The 18,438-nt window shown below is 36.3% G+C and overlaps 2 protein-coding genes across 2 annotated transcripts in view; one reads left to right on the plus strand and one right to left on the minus strand.

Moving 5' to 3' along the window:
- The window catches only part of KMO (kynurenine 3-monooxygenase), a 40,794-nt gene extending 35,399 nt beyond the window's left edge, over nt 1-5,395 (plus strand). The window contains exons 12-15 of the mRNA XM_015234783.3: nt 1,985-2,067; nt 3,264-3,365; nt 3,456-3,515; nt 5,069-5,395. Coding sequence (XP_015090269.1) covers nt 1,985-2,067; nt 3,264-3,365; nt 3,456-3,515; nt 5,069-5,200 — 377 coding nt within the window. The 3' untranslated portion in view covers nt 5,201-5,395. The remainder of the gene's footprint in view (nt 1-1,984; nt 2,068-3,263; nt 3,366-3,455; nt 3,516-5,068) is intronic.
- A 1,834-nt stretch (nt 5,396-7,229) lies between these two features.
- OPN3 (opsin 3) lies at nt 7,230-13,329 on the minus strand. The gene is given in 7 exon segments (XM_072948227.1): nt 7,230-7,277; nt 7,279-7,414; nt 7,416-7,486; nt 9,438-9,690; nt 12,829-12,937; nt 12,940-13,143; nt 13,239-13,329. Coding segments are annotated over 7 exon segments (912 nt in total).
- Between the last annotated feature and the right edge of the window lie 5,109 nt (nt 13,330-18,438).

Here is an 18,438-nt window from a genome sequence, read left to right on the forward strand (position 1 = left end):
GCTGATTAATTGTGCACCTATTTCTGATCCTGGATGAACACAAACCAATAAGTGATGCTTATTTCCTGTTCAGGGTTATAAGTTTTTCCATTAACATCTATGCCACTGTTGTTTCCCATATCGCACAAGGAGCACCTGGAGAGGATAGCATTGTTTCTTCTAAGTTTTGTGCATGAAGGTCTGTGCAGCAATCTATACAAAGATGAAAGTTCCGATTACTAAAGTTTGGCAGAGATATACTCCTTTCGTTCCCTCTCAACCTAGGTAACAGCTCTGCCTGCATCCCGTACAGCGTGCCCTCAGAAAAACTTTTAGAGGTTCCAGCATTTTCTTTCTTTTTGCCTTATCAAAGGTTGCATCTGATACTTCCATTTGCCTTTTGATTAAATTTGATTCCATAAATATATTCATTTTACAAGTATTGAAGTTTTAAAATTTATGTATAATTCTGAAAGTAACTTAAATGTACATAATTTTCAACTGTAAAAGAAATTGCAAACAATAGCCTGAGAACTGGATAACTTTTACTGCTTCTCAGCATCATGTGTTCTCAAAGGTCACTTCTGAATTTAAACCTGTTTCAGGTAAGGGGTAGACTTGGAGCACCAGCTCTGAGTCTATACCCAGATTCCAGTCCTGACTTGCCAACTTGCTAGCCCTGTGACCTTGAACAAGTCACTTTATCTTTTAAAAGGCTCAGTTTTTTTCCCATCAATAAAAGAGGGATAATACCAACCTGAGAGAGTTGTGAAAATTAAATCAAATGATTTGTGTAAAGCTTTCTTTTTTAAAAAAGCCTCACTCACAGATACAGAAAACTAACTAGTGGTTACCAGTGGGGAGACGGACGCAGGGAGGAGCAAGCTAGGGGTAGGCGATTAAGGGGCACAAACCGTTACATATAAAGTAAATAAGCTACAAGGCTATATTGTACAACACAGGGAATATAGCCAATATCTTATAATAACTATAAATGGAGTATAGGCTTTAATAATTGTGAATCACTATGTTGTACACCTGTAACTCATATAGTTTTGTACATAAACTATATCCCAAGAAACAAAAGTTTGGGGGAAAAGCCTGCATCAAAGAAAGTTCACAGTAAATGTTTTCTTATGGTGTTATAGGGAGTCAGAGTGGTGTCTGAATCTGAAGAGATTATAGGTTCCAGGGTAAATTTCTCATTCAGGTGCTGGGGATCCAGAGGCATTTTGTTTCCTCCCTCCTTAGCCCTCGTGTGATTGGTTTGCATGTGATGACAGTGATGGAGGTAGACGGAGAGCTCATGGAACAGAACATACTGTCAGCACTGGTACCATTCTTGTCCCTATTTTACAACTGAGGAAATTTCTTAGAGATGGTTAAGTAACTTGTCCAAAGTCGTGTAGCTAGGAAGTGGTGAAGCTGGGACTTGCACCCACATTCTCTGATTTTAGGAATGGCTTCCCAAAAAACTAGAGTTGTTTGGCCCTGTGAAGTTATATTAGTTAGTCATTAATTTATCAAATATTTATTACTTACCATATACCAGGTTAAGTTTTCAAACATGAACAAAATACAGGGCCTGCCTCTGGGAGATAACAGAATAACAGGGAAGCCAAAGTTTAAGCTAATAAGGTGTCTTAGGTACAAATGAAACAAATGTGCATTGGGTGGCAAGGGAGAACAAAAAAAGAGTAGCAAATTCTGAGGACTTGGAGTCATTTGCAGTCACTTATATGAACTGCTTTCCATTTGTGAAATAAATAATAATGATTTTCTAATCTAGTACATATTATACTAACTTTATAATAAGTTTTATTTAATCACAGTGGGAAACACCTACTTGTTATTGCTCAGTATTCATAACCTTGTTGCCCATAGTTTTAAAAGGGTAGGGAGAACATTTAAGTAGAGACCATACCATTTAATTTGAATTGTGTAGAGTCTAGCACATTTTTTACTGACTGTTTTGGAAAGATGTATTATTTAATTTGGTTTCTAGGTATGTGTCTTCCTGAATTCTCAAGATTTAGAATTCCAGATGACCATGCGATTTCAGACCTATCCATGTACAATTACATAGAGGTAAGTGATAAGGTTTGGCTCTATTCAACGAGCTCATGTACTGACATTCTAATAAACATTCTTCAATTTTTCTTTATTCTAGCTCCATCTCATGCATGCTGAATAAAAATAGGACCAAAAGAAAACACATACACAGATGCACATACACAGAGCATTCCTTACACACAGTTGAACTGTAACTATGAAGACAGTGACAATGACCCACACACATCATCTCCATTAGGGACATTTAGGAGGTAATGAAATTGATGAAATGTCTGTTTTCAATCTCTGCTAGTTCACAGGTGCAAAATCTTAGACATTTAGAAGAGTTAGTAATATGCTATTTTAATGAAAATACAGTTTTGATATTAGTTAACATATTTGGAAAAATTTAAGAAACATTAAATGACCTTTCTGCTCTTAACATTATAAGCGGGAAGCTTAAAGTAGCATTGAATATCCTTTGGGAATTTTTGCACTGAAAGAAATATGTAATAACAAAGAAATTCATGGTCAGTGATTAATACTCAGAAGAAAAAGACAATTCCATTTTGAGCCAGTCATGTGAAAAGCTCACAGTAAATGGTTATGGTTATAGATTTTTTTAAAATAATCAAATGAAAAAATGACAAGATAAATTTTGAAAAAAGACTGTAACTGTTTTCCATCTCTCCAGGAGATAGAAAGAAATAAAGTAGACTTCAGCTTGAGCAGAATTGTTTCATTTGTGGTGAAGGAAGCTCTATAAGATACTGAGAGTCCCACTGATGTATCTTGCCTTGTCTTTAAAAACAACTAGAACATAATATTTATCCTGAATATGAAATAGGTTAAGAGAGGCATAGCTTTAAACAGATCTCTTCTTGCCATAAACAATATTCCAAACTGATCAGGAAACAGGTATTTGTCAAACCTTTGGGCTCACAGACTCCTTACAGATTCGGACAAACCCTTGCTGAAAAAGTGTTCCCATATTGACCCCTGAGCAAAATATTGTTCTCTAACAGGTTTTGTATAATTGCTCTACCTTTCCAAGTTATTGTCTTTTGACACTTACTGAAGAGGATTGAAAGTGACTATTATGAAATAGGAGTTTATTTGACTACTCTAGTCTGGCTTTGTGGTGAATGGGGATGAAGAGTGACAGTAAGTTGTTATAAACAATTAAAGGTACTTTGTTCAAGGCTCTCTTTAAGACTCTCACGTTATTGCAGATGCGAGCACACGTCAACTCAAGATGGTTCATCTTCCAAAAGAACATAGAGAGATTTCTTCATGCCATTATTCCATCTACCTTTATCCCTCTCTATACCATGGTAAGGGCTGGATTTAAGACTTTTCCTCACTTTAATCTTATTTTTAGCCATTAAAGAACACACAAGAGTATTTTTTAAACTTCCTTACAGGTCACCTTTTCCAGAATAAGGTACCACGAGGCACTGCTGCGTTGGCATTGGCAAAAAAAGGTTGGAACAGATTACACTTTTTAAAAAATCTGATGTGTTGAAGTTTACAGTGTTATGGTTCTATTTACCTCAGGCAAATACAAAAATGATGTGACAGACACCAAATGCTTGCTTTCCAAATAAAAACTGTCCTGGGTATACAGGTAGCAGAAGCCTAATGAACAAAATTACAAAAAACGAGGCAAAGAGAGAAAGAGAACTTCTTGACGGGAAGAAATTTAAAAAAAGATAAATTGGTGCTAATATTCTAAACTTTCTGGTTTATTTTATCAACATGACCGTTTACTTTTATTTAGCAATTGACTTTTGCTTCATGCAATACTCTTATGGGTTTAATTTATAAAACTGGATAAAAAGTGGATCACTTATAAAACAATCTAATTCCAGTGTAATGCTATCTAGCACATTAATTTTGGCAGTTGGCTCAGAGATGTCATGAAATGGAGATTCAGATTCCTGATCTTCCACTGTGGAAATTTTACAATTTCATTTATTACATAAACAGTTCTATTCAGTACGTAGACACTGAGGTGGGAACGGTGATGAACGAGAAGCAGCCCCTACCCTTTGCGTGGCTCAGAGACTAGTGGGAGAAACAGACCCCTGCAGTGGAGAGGCACTGCCCCGGAGGAGAACGGGCATAGCCCCGGCGGGTGGAGGTTACAGAAACCGCTCACACATTCAGGATGTGAGTAGCGAGTATGTCAGCGAGCTGGAAGAAGCACATATGTGTAAGAATGGCTAGAGGTAGAGCTGGAATGGTAAGCAGGACTTGAAACATCTTGAATATTATTTTGAGGGGAAATAGGGAGACAAAGGAGGCTCATAGTCTCAGGTGTGGATTTTAGAAAGATTACTTTGCTGTGTAGAGAATATATTGGGATGAATCAAGATTTATTAATACAGAAATGAATAAAATAGGGTCCCTGCCCTTGAGAATCTTTAAGTCCAAAGAGGAAATGGGAAATAGACAGCAAGAGGCAGGACAGTGAGTGCAGTGAGAGGCCAGGATAGAAGGGGAGTGTACCTAGCCCAGACTAGACGGAGCCTCAGCTCATGGCATTCATAGACTGTAGGTGGTGAAGGTGCAAGTTAAAGTCTTTGAATGTGCACCTTCCGAGTCACAGAGGCCACTGGGCCCATCACTGTTCTTCAGGGACACTTTGTGCAAGGTCTGAGCAGTGACTGAATCATTTGTGGCTTTGGCACAGTTCTCTTTGAAGACATAGTTCACAGTTCTTTTTTTTTTTTTCAACTGTGGGATTTTTTTCAATGTCTGGACAAAGGCTGAATGCTAAGAATTCTTTATCCAGAACTCATGGATTCAGGTGTTTCCAGGGACAGAGAGAGAGGAGGAAGAGAGGGAGGCAGGAACTCCAAATTCTTGACCTTACCAGTCATTGCAGGACTTTACCTGGTGGTCATGCAATTAAATCACTGTTTCAGGTTAAAGAACAACGAGGAAATTGTATACAACATTTTTAAGAATGAAGTCTCTTTTTAAGATTTTAATCTCTGCACAAATAAAATGAGAGTTCTTGCTCTTTTTACAGATGATAAACAAAGGACTCTTTTTCTTTGGAATACTGATAGCCATCAGTGGCACCTACCTACTTAGGCGCTCCATGTCACCAAGGCCCCTGGAATACCTGAGAAGACCATGGAACTGGGTCACTTATTTCTAGAGTACAGGACGTGTCTCCCTGCAAATTCCCTGGGGTCACTAGAACAAATTACTAATGTTATTAGCAAGCGATATAAAGATGCTGCAGTAGCAAATACCTGAATTCTCTGTAATCAAAACAGGATCAAAATCATGTTTCCATCATTTTATTTAATTCACTAATGGAAGATATTTATCAGTTTATAATTAAATTCAATGTATAATTTTTCTATGTGTTCACTGAAATTATTGAGAAAAAAAAACCCCACCACTTTAAGTTGCAAAACGCAGCTTCCCCACAGCACTAGGCTTAAGTCAGATCATTCTAAATATAAAAGTGCAATGACTAAGATCTCTTTCACTTCTTAAAAAGTAAGGCCATAGAGGCCTCAAAGAAGACACTGATCACGCTTTTCTTTAAAGCCCTAATAGGACTGACTTAACACCCAGGACTAAAAGTCACAATTTGCCTAAGATGGTAACTACACTTTTCATCACCTGGATGGAACCACCTAAGCACAAGTCTCAGGCCTGCTTGCTAAAACTGGAAGTGTAAACAAGGAATTGAGGAATTGAGGGGCTTTCTAGAGAGTTCAAAATGAATCAATTTTATTTCCCAGTTTTTAGATGAAAGTATTACTTTCTGAAGATTTTCTTCAAATGTTTAATAGCCATACTAAGTGAAGGATAGAAGAGTTTTGTTTATAAATTAAGTATCTATATACACAAGAGAGTGGAAAAGAAACAAAGGGAGATAGTTTTCATAGCAATATAAAGCCGTATTTTATTCTATTCAGAAACAATTTACTAACATTCTCGAACTACATGCTGTGGAAAAACTAGCAATAAACTTGATTTTTAAAAGTTCATTTAGTGAAAACTTTTTTTTTGTTTGTTTCTTCCTTCTTCAATAAGCCAACTGGATCATTTAGAAATCTTTCAAACGTGACTAATTATGAAGATGCAACACTAGTAGAATAATCATCTAAGAAATAAAAATTAGGCAATAAAATAGTGACTCACTATGTCTTTCCTATATTGTCAAGGAAATTCTTGGGTCCTAATAATCCATGTTCAGTCTAAATAATGACTCATAGGAAAATGGCCTCCTTACTAACACTGACCATTATTTATCTGGGGGATTGACTGAAGAGCAGTCAAGATTAAATAGCACATTTTGTGAATACAGTCTACACTTACTTTCATCCTCCTTCAAATGTAAGTTTGTTCAGTTTTTGTTGGAACTCCTTTTCCAAATCCAGAAGTCTTGGCAAAATTGTAGGAAATTACTAGGAAGAGAGGCTAATCCTGCCACGTTCATGTTTGAAATGAAATAGATGGGGACACCTATCGCCATCAGCACCAGCTTCACCATGTATCTCTGCTGCTAATGAGTGATGACCTGTAAACCTTGATCACCTTGAAATTAATCATTCTATTTTCTTTTCTGTGTTGCTGTTTAATAGTATCTTCTAGAGCTTTCTCAGTAGCATATTAGTCTGAAGCTCCTTTTTAAAAAATCATATTACTCATAGAGCAATAGTCTTTTGTTTCCCATAAAGTTAAGAAATTGATTTTCTTTTTCATCCCAGAATTGTCTTTGATAAATTTTATTGATCAAACATTTGTCATGATACTGAATAGGACCCAACACTACAGAAAATTCAAGATATTCTAGCTATTTCACACATGTGTATGAGACAAAGTTATTTTAACAGCTAAATAAGTTTTGAGAAGTATGTGTTATTTGCCTTGGAAATACAAACATTTAAAAATATTTATTTGAAGTGAAAATTTTCAGCATGTTATAAGTTGATGGTACCTGATGCCCACCTTGGGCCATAAAAGATTTTTCATTATATGAAGCACCCATTGAAGTAAAGAATTTGTCCTGCTCAGTTCCTCCCAGAGGCAAGAAAACTTGAGAGCAATTCAGATTTTCTACTGGACCACAAAACTTCTGTTGATATTACACAGAATGAGGATTCCAAAACAATCTTATAATGGTAGTCTAAAAGTGATATCTTGATTTAAAGCCCTATCTTTCATTCCTATAAAGGGCGAATTTGGATTACATCAACCTTTGACCCACTGGTTCTAGTCTTTGTCATCGACTGATAGTGAGCCATCATGAGTGATAATAAAAATGATGGGAGAAGAGTTAAAAATCACTTTTTTCTTTGGTCTGTCCCTGACTTTCTGTGACATCTCAATGGGTCTAATCTGCATTTAACTCTGGTAGGTCTTTAGCAGGTTGCTGGTATCTGAGCAGTCGGAAACATAGGAGATGCAAAAGGGCCCTTTGAAACTGGGCAGGAAGAAAATAAAGCTGAATATTAAGTAAAAGTTTGGCAGTGGTCCACAGAGCTGGGGGTTCAGATTGACCATGTAGTGCAGGGAGGACAGATGGCCACAAACTAGTCACAGGCCATCAAGATCAGAACACTATCCAACCATGAAGAGTGTGAAAAAACACACCAGGGTGGTGCAGCCTGCATAGATTGTGACTTTGTTTGTTAATTACTTGCCATGTCTGAACAGTGGTGGAGGTGAAACAGATGTCTATAAAGGCCAGTAGGAAAGGAAGAAGTACGTGGGCGAATGGGGCTGGGAGTCTGATCTGTACGGGTTATGATGGTGAGCAGGTTTCTGAGTGATCAGGTGCTAGGAAAAGCCCCAGTGCAGGGGTGTGGCAGTTCTAGTTCCTCTGGAAACCCCAGAAGTTATTCTGAAATTCATTGGCCTTTTCCTGGTTCCATGTGGTTCATGTGACTACCAAGAAACTAAGCAAAAATTAAATGGAAAAAAAATGTAAAAGTTTGGCCCTTAATCTGGATTTGGATTAATTAGGATTGTTGTTTTTCATTTGCTAGCTGTTGGGGGGTTAGGTGGTACTGTTCAGATCAACCTAATTAAGCCTGGACTTTTATGTCTTTTATTTATTATAATTCTTACTAACTTTATCACGTAGGTCTGTTTCAATACTTTATAATATCTAGATTCAAGTTGCATGAACCTTCCATGAGAGCAGCTAGATATGTTTCTTTAAGGGATTTTGAACATTAAATGTACTTATTAGCCCGTTGAGGCTCACCAGAAAGATTCATATGCATATTCTCAAAAAGTTTTATGAACAATTTCAGTGGCTTCCAATGATTCTCCTGAGGCCAACTCAAGTAATTCTCAGATTCTAAGGATTCCAAATTAAAAATCTCTGGGTTCAAGGAAATAGACAAATGGAAGGCAACATGAAAGGGAAAGAAAGACCATCAGTTGAAAGGATATTGAAACTTATCAATGAAAGTAAGCTTATGGAGAGGATAAGCCAACAATATTCAAGGGAAATGAAAGGCATAAAAACAAAGAGGGCGATTTAGCACTGAACATTCTCAGGTTAATATAAAAATGCCCTCTTCTTTCAAGCTCTTGAGCATTTGAAGTCAGAGTAGTTATTTTGCCTGTTAGTAATATGACCTGTTACTTTGAAATTTCAATATTGTAATTAACCATGACTCATAACTTTTAAATTCTTTTAACTTAGAGGCTCAGCTTCATGTCAATCGTATCAGATCCATCGCTCTCATGTCATGACTGACGACCACAAAGCTGAAACTTTTTCACTACAAAAATAGATTAATAGGCTTCCCACAGACAGAGAGGAAGTTTCTTGAGGCAAATTGGCTTTAGCTACACATTGGCTGTGGTATGTGGATAATAACCCAACGAATTGCTAATGGTACCCATAACCCCAAGTGATGAGAAGTTACGAGCGTGGGCCTTTGGAATTCAAGCAAACCAGGTTCAAATCCAGGCATCAACATGTCCCGGACCAAACAAGTGCTTTAACTTCTCTGAACCTCTCATAATCCATAAATAAAATAAGGAATAATATTACTGCCTATTTTATGAAGTTTATTAAAGATAATGGATGTAATCTGCATAGTGCAGTAAGACTTTTAAATAAATTAACTTTGACTGTAGTTGTTATTATTACTAGACATAAAATATTTTCTGATGAATAAAATGTTGATTTTCATGGAATTTTACCTAACAACTGTGACCTCCATTGGCAGGTCTTAGGATTTTTATTGTTTTATCTGGAAACATCCACATTTCTTCCTGAACCCTTTACTTTCCTGTAAAATGCCTGATTTAGGTTTTTATCATCAAAACTGCTCTGAATAAAGTCTGTAAAAGTATTGTATTTTCCAACAACCCCACCCACATGGTGGAAATGATTGGTTAAGTACAAAGCTTACCTTTCTGATCATGAAGATATAAAAAGCTGCATCATACACAGTGCTGGAATTAGTGAAGGGTTATGAAACAATAAATACTGTTAGAGTGACCAAGTGTCCACCATCACTAAACATCAAGAAACAAATCACAACATAAGGCATCCAAAGGATCATAAAGGTGAATGTCATACAAAAGCACATTCTGGCCAGTTTATTTTCATATCTTAAAATCCTTATCACTTTTATTGTCTGAAGATCTTCAACGCCACGAAGCCACAGAAAGGAAAAGGAAAAGAAAGGGTTGAAAATGTAAAAATCATTTTTGTTCATTGTTTTCATAATAGATATTCAGATACCATTCTTGGCCCTACCCTAACAGAAAGAGAAATGAATAGGACCTTGGGAGGCTGACATCTGATCCAGGACCTGCAGCTGGGCCCAGCCCTTAACCTCTCTGGGCCTCAGTCCCCTCATCTTAACATATTACATTGAACTACATAGTCTCTTAGATCTTTCAATGGTTTTTAATGTTTTCTAATTTGCCTAAAGAAGAATAAAATGAGTTATTTTATCTAGATCTTCAAGTTGCTAAAGGACATCCTAAAAGAGTCATGATAAATTGGAAATAATTTCTCCATGATCCTGGAATCTCTTTTATCCATAGCAAAATCCTCAGATTCTCAAACCAGGCAGCAAACATGTGATGCCAGGAGTTTTACATGGTAAATAAAGCCTACAGCTGGTCTTGATGAAAACATAATTCCCAAATGAATTCTTAATGGCAACTACTGTGGCTTCCACTTTAGAGCAAATGACTATAAAGTGCAGTTTGATGAGGAATTTGTTCGTGGCTGGTTTCATCAGGGGCTCAGCTATAAAGGAGAATGCTTGGTAAAACCCAAGTAACCCCATTTCTCTAAAATCAGCATGTCTATGCCTAGTTTGTCCCCATTAAAGATATTTATGAATAATAGCCTATAGGCTGAAAGTTCTTTGAGTTTCTCAGATAAAAAGTTCTTTAGAAATTCCTCCTATTATTATTATAAATGTGTTTTAAGATGAAGGGGAGAATATTCCTGTATATCAAAAGTATTTTCTTAAATAAAATGGTTGTTTCTGATGTACTAAGAAGCTAATTTTGCTACAAACATACAATTGCTTTATATATTGATATAAAATCACTGGCATACCACTAATACTTAGTGTATAACTTTAAACTTGGAAATTTATTGCATTTCAACAAACTTTAAGTGCTTCTTTTATTTCTAGAAATATCATAAAGGTTAAGAAAAAATTTTCCAAAGAAAATCTGTTAAAACATGTGCTTATAGTATTTTAAAATATATTTAAATTTATATATCTAAATTATTGATATTTTTGAGATTATTTATTTAGAATTCTGTATTCATATTGACAAGGAATGGAAGAAAACATGAACAAGTAAAATGGTTGATTTTTTTTTTTTTTAGAGTAGAGGAAATGTGTGGTAGTGACTGTTAAATTCCTGGTACTATTATTATCTATGTGTGCCATTATATTTTAAAAGAAGCAATTTTATTTAATGCGATAGAATATCAATCTATTTTCAGATCAGCGTTTTTGAGGGGATGGGAGTTTTTCCTTAGAGTTTTTAAGAAGGTTGTGGAGTCCTAGTAAGAGCTCTAGGTTTGGAATTAGAGGATCTGGGTTCATATCCTAGATTCGCCACTTTTGCTCCTTGTGTGATGTTGAGCAAGTCAATTACCTTCTCTAAGAGTAAAGATTAAAGGAGGTTAAAATGATTAACTTATTAGAGTTAACTGAGATCATCCATGTCTATTGTGTAGTATGAGACGAGAGCTGAGCATAGTGTTGGGGAGGCCCAAGGAAAAGAAGCCCTTGAAGGAGACTTTAGAAGATGGGGCCAGAGAGTCAGCAACAAAGATAGAAGAGAATGAGGTCTTAGAAAATTTGGGAGCAGAAAAATTACAATTAAATGGAAGCTGTCAACAATGTCAGAAGTCTCAATGCTACAGATGCCAGGAAAAAAAAAAAAGAAATAGAATGTGTTCATTGGCTCTAACATTTGGGAGATCATTAGTGACCTTAATGAGGGCTGCTTCTGTGAGAGTGTGGTAGAAGAAGGAATCACCAATTTGCAATGGGTTGAGGAATAAATGTTATGTAATTAAAGAGATAACTACTGAGAGTTGAGAGTATATTCTGCTTTTGAATTAAGCTAACATGGTTATATGCTAAAGGTAAAGAGCCAGTAGTGAGGGAGAGATTGAAGATATATGTGAAAGAGAAAATTATTACTTGAGGGAGGTCCCTGAGGCAGAGAATGGGGTGGGGATGAAAACAGGAATCTAGGATCAGCTTGGTCTTGAGAGACCTCTCTCATTACCTTGCAACTGAAAAGAGGAGTCTAAGAACGAGTGTGAACATAGAGGTTTGTATAAAGGGAGGCGGGGAGTTGAGAAATTTGATAGTTGCCTTGTCTTGTGTAATAAATAAGAGGCTTGATTGTTTGATAAGAATGAGGAGGAATAGGAGGGCAAGAGATGATGATGAGGACTGAGGACACCTCACCGCTGAGTGTGGACAGTGGGAATCCAGTGTGGTTTTTCTCCAGCCCCTTTCTGTAGTTTGATTACAGCATGGAGAATACAAATAGTTGGATTAAACCAGGGATTTGTTTGCTTGTTTTTTCAAAATAGATGTATATGAAGAAAGTTGGAACATGAAAGTTGAGAGTAATAGGTCATGATTTAAAATGATGCATGTGGCTAAGTGATTTAAACGGGATGAAAGCTAGAGGGGTTTGGCAGAGTGAGCAAGAGACTGGAGGATTTTGATGAGAGAAGAGAACAGAGTAGGAAGAAGTAGTGAATGAGTAAGGAAAATGTACACGGTTGAAGTTAGAGATTGGGATGTGGAGTATGCCCCACAGTCTGTAACTCCAGATGTCTTTCTTGCTAGCACCTAAAAGCAAACCTGCTGTGGTCAGCTCTTGTCATTTATGACTCAAAAGTGATTTCCAGACAAAATGTCTGTACCACTCTCTAGTGGGTTTATGTGAACTTTGGATGAATAAAATTATGGGAAGTGTGGAATTCCCTTTACTAGAGTTCTTAAATTCTAAGAATGCTGGAGAATGTAGGGTTTTTTTCTTTTGGTTATTGCTTATTTTTGTCTGTCCAGAACCCCTTTCCTTCCTTCTTGTGGTTTAGAGAGTGATATATAAAGAGTAAATGTTACTCCTCAATGATCTTCTCAGAAAGTGACTTATAGTGCAAACTTTTATCAAGTGGGAAGTCCCTGAGAACTGCGCCAGCTGTAGGAAAGAGTATGATTCTCTTCCACATGAAATTTTCTACCCTGCATGGTTTGGGGCAGGAGCATTCATAGTCTTCAACTCACCCTTCACTTCAACTCAATGGAATACAGAATATGGCCATAGCAATGAGCAATGACACCCACAGGCACCACCAGGGAGCCAAGAAATAAGAAAAGCACAAAGCAGAAGTCATTGGCATCTTGGATTTCCAGTCTACAGCACATCCTAGTCCATGAAACAGGATGTACCTGTTTCAGCCCATGAGAGGCACTCCTGACCACACCAGTGTGTACAGCCAGATGTAGGTAACGGCCCTCCAGGTCCAGGAAAAAGTGATCATTCTGGCATGAACCACATGAATATAACATTCATAGGCCAGCACAGTTAGGCTGATAATGGAGACAATCCCTGCAAGAAGAGAAAGTGGGATAGCATATCATGGCACAGGGCAGGGAGGGGCAGACAGAACAGAAGTGATACATTCTCCACTGGCAATAACTTACAGAGTATCTGGAATGAACAGAATACTTTAAAAGCCAAAATATCTAGAAGGAATAATGCCTGACAGTCCCCAGGAAATTCCACTGGAGACATATTTACTCATAAAAGAAAATGTGGACTGGAAAATGGCATGTGAATTATAGCAGGTCAATAAATAAATAAAAGCTCTAAAGTCAGCCCTGGCCCATTGGTGCAGTTACTGTGTTAAATTTTCTGCCAAAGAGAAACTCTGGAGTGATGCAGCAAGAGTCACTAAAACAAATGTCTCTCTTGGTTTTGACCTTTCTCAGCTGTATCTGACTCAGCTATGGAAATAAAGTCAAAGAGGGTTCCACAAGTGACCCAAACTGACCAAAGTGATGGTAAATAATACACTAGAAGGAACCAAGAATAGACTAAATGAAGCAATAGAGTGGATCAGTGAGTTCGAAGATAGAGTAGTAGAAAGAACAGAAAAGAGAAAAAAGAATGAAAAGAAATGAGGATTGTTTAAGAACCCCCTGGACAACAGCAAGTGCACTGATATTTGCATTATAGGGGTCCCAGAAGGAGACGAGAGAGAGAAAATGTCTGAGAAAATATTTGAAGAGGTAATAGCTGAAAACTTCCCTAACCTGGGAAAGGAAATAGTTACCCAAGTCCAGGAAGCACAGAGAGTCCCATACAGGATTAACCCAAAGAGGAATAAGCCGAGGCACACTGAAATCAAACTGAAAAAAATTAAAGATAAGAAGAAAATATTAAAAGCATCAAGAGAAAAGCAACAACAACATACAAGGAAACTTCCATAAGGTTATCGGCTGCTTTTTCAACAGAAGCTCTGCAGACCAGAATAGAGTGGCATGATATATTTAAGTGATGAAAGGGAAAAACCCACAACCAAGAATACTTTACCTAACAAGGCTCTCATTCAGATTTGATGGAGAAATCAAAAGCTTCACAGATAAACAAAAGCTAAAAGAATTCAGCACCACCAAACCAGCTTTACAACATATGCTAAAGGAAATTCTCCAGGTAGAAAAGATAAGGCCACAACTAGAAACAAGAAAATTACAAAATGGGAACACTCATCACGAAAGGCAAATATACAGTAAAGGTAGGAAATCATCCACACACAAACTAATAGGGAAGTTAAAAGACAAAAGTAGTAAAATCATCTGTATCCACAATAAGTAGTTAAAGATACAAAAAACAATTAGATGTAAAATATGATATCAAAACCAGTAATTGTGACGGGAGGAGAGCACCAATGAGGATATGTAAAATGCATCTGAAATTAAGAGATCAGCAACTGATGTAAGTGTAAATGGATTAAATGCTCTAACCAAAAGACATAGACTGGCTGAATGGATACAAAATCAAGACGTGTATATGCTGTCTACAAGAGACCCATTTAAGTGCTAGAGACATACAGGCTGAAAGTGAGGGGATGGAAAAAGCTATTCCATGCAAGTGGAAACCAAAAGAAAGCTGGAGTAGCAATACTTATATCATACAAAGTAGATTTTAAAATAAAGATGGGTACAAGAGACAAAGAAGGATACTACATAATGAGCAAAGGATCAATTCAAGAAGATATCACAATTATGAGTATATATGCACCCAAGATAGGAAACCTCAATATACAAGGCAAACTATTAACAGACATAAAAAGAGAAATTCACAGTAACACAATAATAGTGAAGAACCTCAACACCTCTCTGACATCTATGGACAGATCATTCAGACAGAAAATCAGTAAGGTAGTAGAAGACTTAAATGACACATCAGATCAGATTGACATATTTATAGAGCATTCCATCTGAAAGCGGCATAATACACATACTTCTCAAGTGCACATGGAACATTCTTCAGGATAGATCACATGCTGGCCCACAAAGCAAGCCTTGGTAAATTGAATAAAAGTGAAATCCTATCAAGCATCTTTTTAACCACAATGCTACGAGATTAGAAATCAACTACAGGAAAAAAACTTCAAAAACCACAAACATATGGAGGCTAAACAATATGCTACTAAACAACCAATGAAACACTGAAGAAATTTAAAAGGAAATCAAAAAATGATTAGAGACAAATGAAAACAAAAACACGACAATCCAGAACCTCTGGGACATGGCAAAAGCAGTTTCAAGAAGGAAGTTAATAGCAATTCAAGCTTACCTCAGGAAACAAGAACGATCTTAAATAAACAATCTAACCTTACACCTAAGGCAATTAGAGAAAGAACAAACAATGCCTAAAGTTAGTAGAAGGAAAGAAATCATAAAGATTAGAGCAGAAATAAATGAAATAGAGAATTAAAAAAAATAAGAAAGACCAATGAAACTAAGAGGTGGTTCTTTGAAAAGATAACCAAAATTGATAAACCATTAGGCAGATTCAAGAAAAAAGGGGTTAGGGCCCCAATTAATAAAATCAGAAATGAAAAAGAAGTTAAGCTGACAACACAGAAATACAAGGGATCATAAGAGGCTAATATGAGCAACTGCATGTCAACAAAATAAGACAACCTAGAAGAAATGGATAATTTCTTATAAAGGTACAATCTTCCAAGACTGAACCAGGGAGAAATAGAAAATATGAATAGACAAATTACCAGCACTGAAATTGAATCAATAATTTAAGAACTCCCAACAAACAAAAGTCCAGGACCTGATGGCTTCACAGGTGAATTCTACGAAACATTTAGAGAAGAGTTAACATCTATCCTTCTGAAACTATCCCAAAAACTTGCAGAGGAAAGAACACTTCTGAACTCATTCTATGAGGCCACCATCACCCTAATACCAAAACCATAAAAAGATATCACAATTAAATAAAATTAAAGTCCAATATCATTTATGAATATAGATGCAAAAATCCTCAACAAAATAGTAGCAAATCAACTCCAACAATGCATTTAAAAGATCATACACCATAATCAAGTAGGACTCATCCCAGACACGCAAGGATTTTTCAATATCTGCAAATCAATCAGTGTGATACACCACATTAGCACACTGAAGAATAAAAACCATATGGTCATCTCAATAGATGCAGAAAAAGCTTTTGATAAAATTTCACATCCATTTATGCTAAAAACTCTCCAGAGAGTGGGCATAGAGGGAACATACCTCAATATTATAAAGGTCATATATGACAAACTGACATCTAACATCACACTCAATGGTGAAAAGCTGAAAGCATTTCCTCTAAGATCAGGAACAAGACAAAGATGCCCACTCTTGCCACTTTCATTTAATATAATCTTGGAAGTCTTAGTCAAAAAAATCAGATGAGAAAAAGAAATAAAAGGAATCCAAATTGGAAAAAAAGAAGTAAAACTGTCACCATTTGCAGATGACACAATACTATACATAGAAAATCCCAAAGACTGTACCAGCTACCAGAAAACTACTAGAGCTCATCAGTGAATTCAGCAAAGTTGGAGGATACAAAATTAACATACAGAAATCAGTTGCATTTCTATACATGAATGACAAAATATCAGAAAAAAATTAAGGAAAAACTCCCATTTCCCACTGCATCAAATTTGATACTTAGGAATAAACCTACCTAAGGAAGCAAAAGACCTATACTCTGAAAACTATAAGACACTGATGAAAGAAATTGAAGATGACACAAATAGATGGAAAGATATACTGTGTTCTTAAATTTGAAGAATCAATTTTGTTAAAATTGTTACTACCCAAAGCAATATACAGATTCAGTGCAATCTATATCAAATTACCAATGACATTTTTCACAGAGCTGAAACAAAAAATGTTAAAATTTGTATGGAAACACAAAAGACCCCATATAGCCAAAACAATCTTGAGAAAGAACAACAAAGCTGGAGGAATCACACTCTCTGGCTTCAGACTATACTACAAAGCTACAGTAATCAAAGCAGTGTGGTACTGGCACAAAACCAGATACATAGATCAAAGGAACAGGATAGAAAGTCCAGAAATAAATCCACACACTAATGGTCAATTAATCTGACAACAGAGACAAGAATATACAATGCAGAAAAGGCAGTCTCTTCAATAAATGGTGCTGGGGAAACTGGACAGCTACATGTAAAAGAATAAAATTAGAACAGTCTCTAACACCATATACAAAAATAAACTCAAAATGGATTAAAGACCTAAATGTAAGACCAGATACTATAAAATTCCTATAGGAAAACATAGGCAGGACACTCTGACATAAATTGCCAGCAATATTTTTTATACTTCTATACTGGAATTAAAAGCAAAAATAAACAAATGGGACTTAGTTATACTTAAAAGCTTTTGCACATCTAAGGATACCATAAGCAAAATGAAAAGAGAATCTACAGAATGGGACAAAATATTTGCCAATGATGCTTCTGACAAGGGACTAATTTCCAAAATATACAAACAGCTCATACAGTTTAATATCAAAAAACAAACAAAAAACAAGCACTTCAATTAAAAAATGGGCAAAAGACCTAAATAGATGTTTCTCCAAAGAAGACATCCAGATGGCCATCAGGCACATGAAAAGATGCTCAACGTTATTAATTATTAGAGAAATTCAAATCAAAACTACAATGAGCTATCACCTCACACCAGTCAGAATGGCAATCATTAAAGGGGCTGCAAATGATAAATTCTGGAAAGGGTGTGGAGAAAAAGGAAACTTGGTAGGAATATGAGCTGGTGCAGCCACTATGAAAAACAGTATGAAGGTTCCTTAAAAAACTAAAAATAGAGTTACCATACCATCCAGCAAGCCCACTCCTGGGCATATATCTGGAGAAAAACTGTATTTCAAAAAGACACATGCACTTGTCACAGCAGCACTATTCACAATAGCCAAGACAGGGAAATAACCTAAATGTCCATGGATAGATAACTGGATAAAGAAGATGTGGTACATATGTAATACAATGGAATATTACTCAGCCATAAAAAGAATAAAATGTCATTTTCAGGAACATGAATGGACCTAGAGATTATCATATTAAGTGAATAAGTGAGACAGAGAAAGACAAATATCATATGATGTTGCTTATATGGAAATCTAAATATATATAGACATAGAGAACAAACTGTGGTTACCAGGGGGCAAGGAGTGGGGGGAGGGGTGTGGATTAGGAGTTAAGAGATTAATAGATACACACTACTATATATAAAATAGATAAACAACAAGGACCTACTATATAGCACAGGGAACCATATTCAATTTCTTATA

This window comes from Vicugna pacos, chromosome 23, assembly GCF_048564905.1.
Source record: "Vicugna pacos chromosome 23, VicPac4, whole genome shotgun sequence".
NCBI classification, from domain to species: Eukaryota; Metazoa; Chordata; class Mammalia; order Artiodactyla; family Camelidae; genus Vicugna; species Vicugna pacos.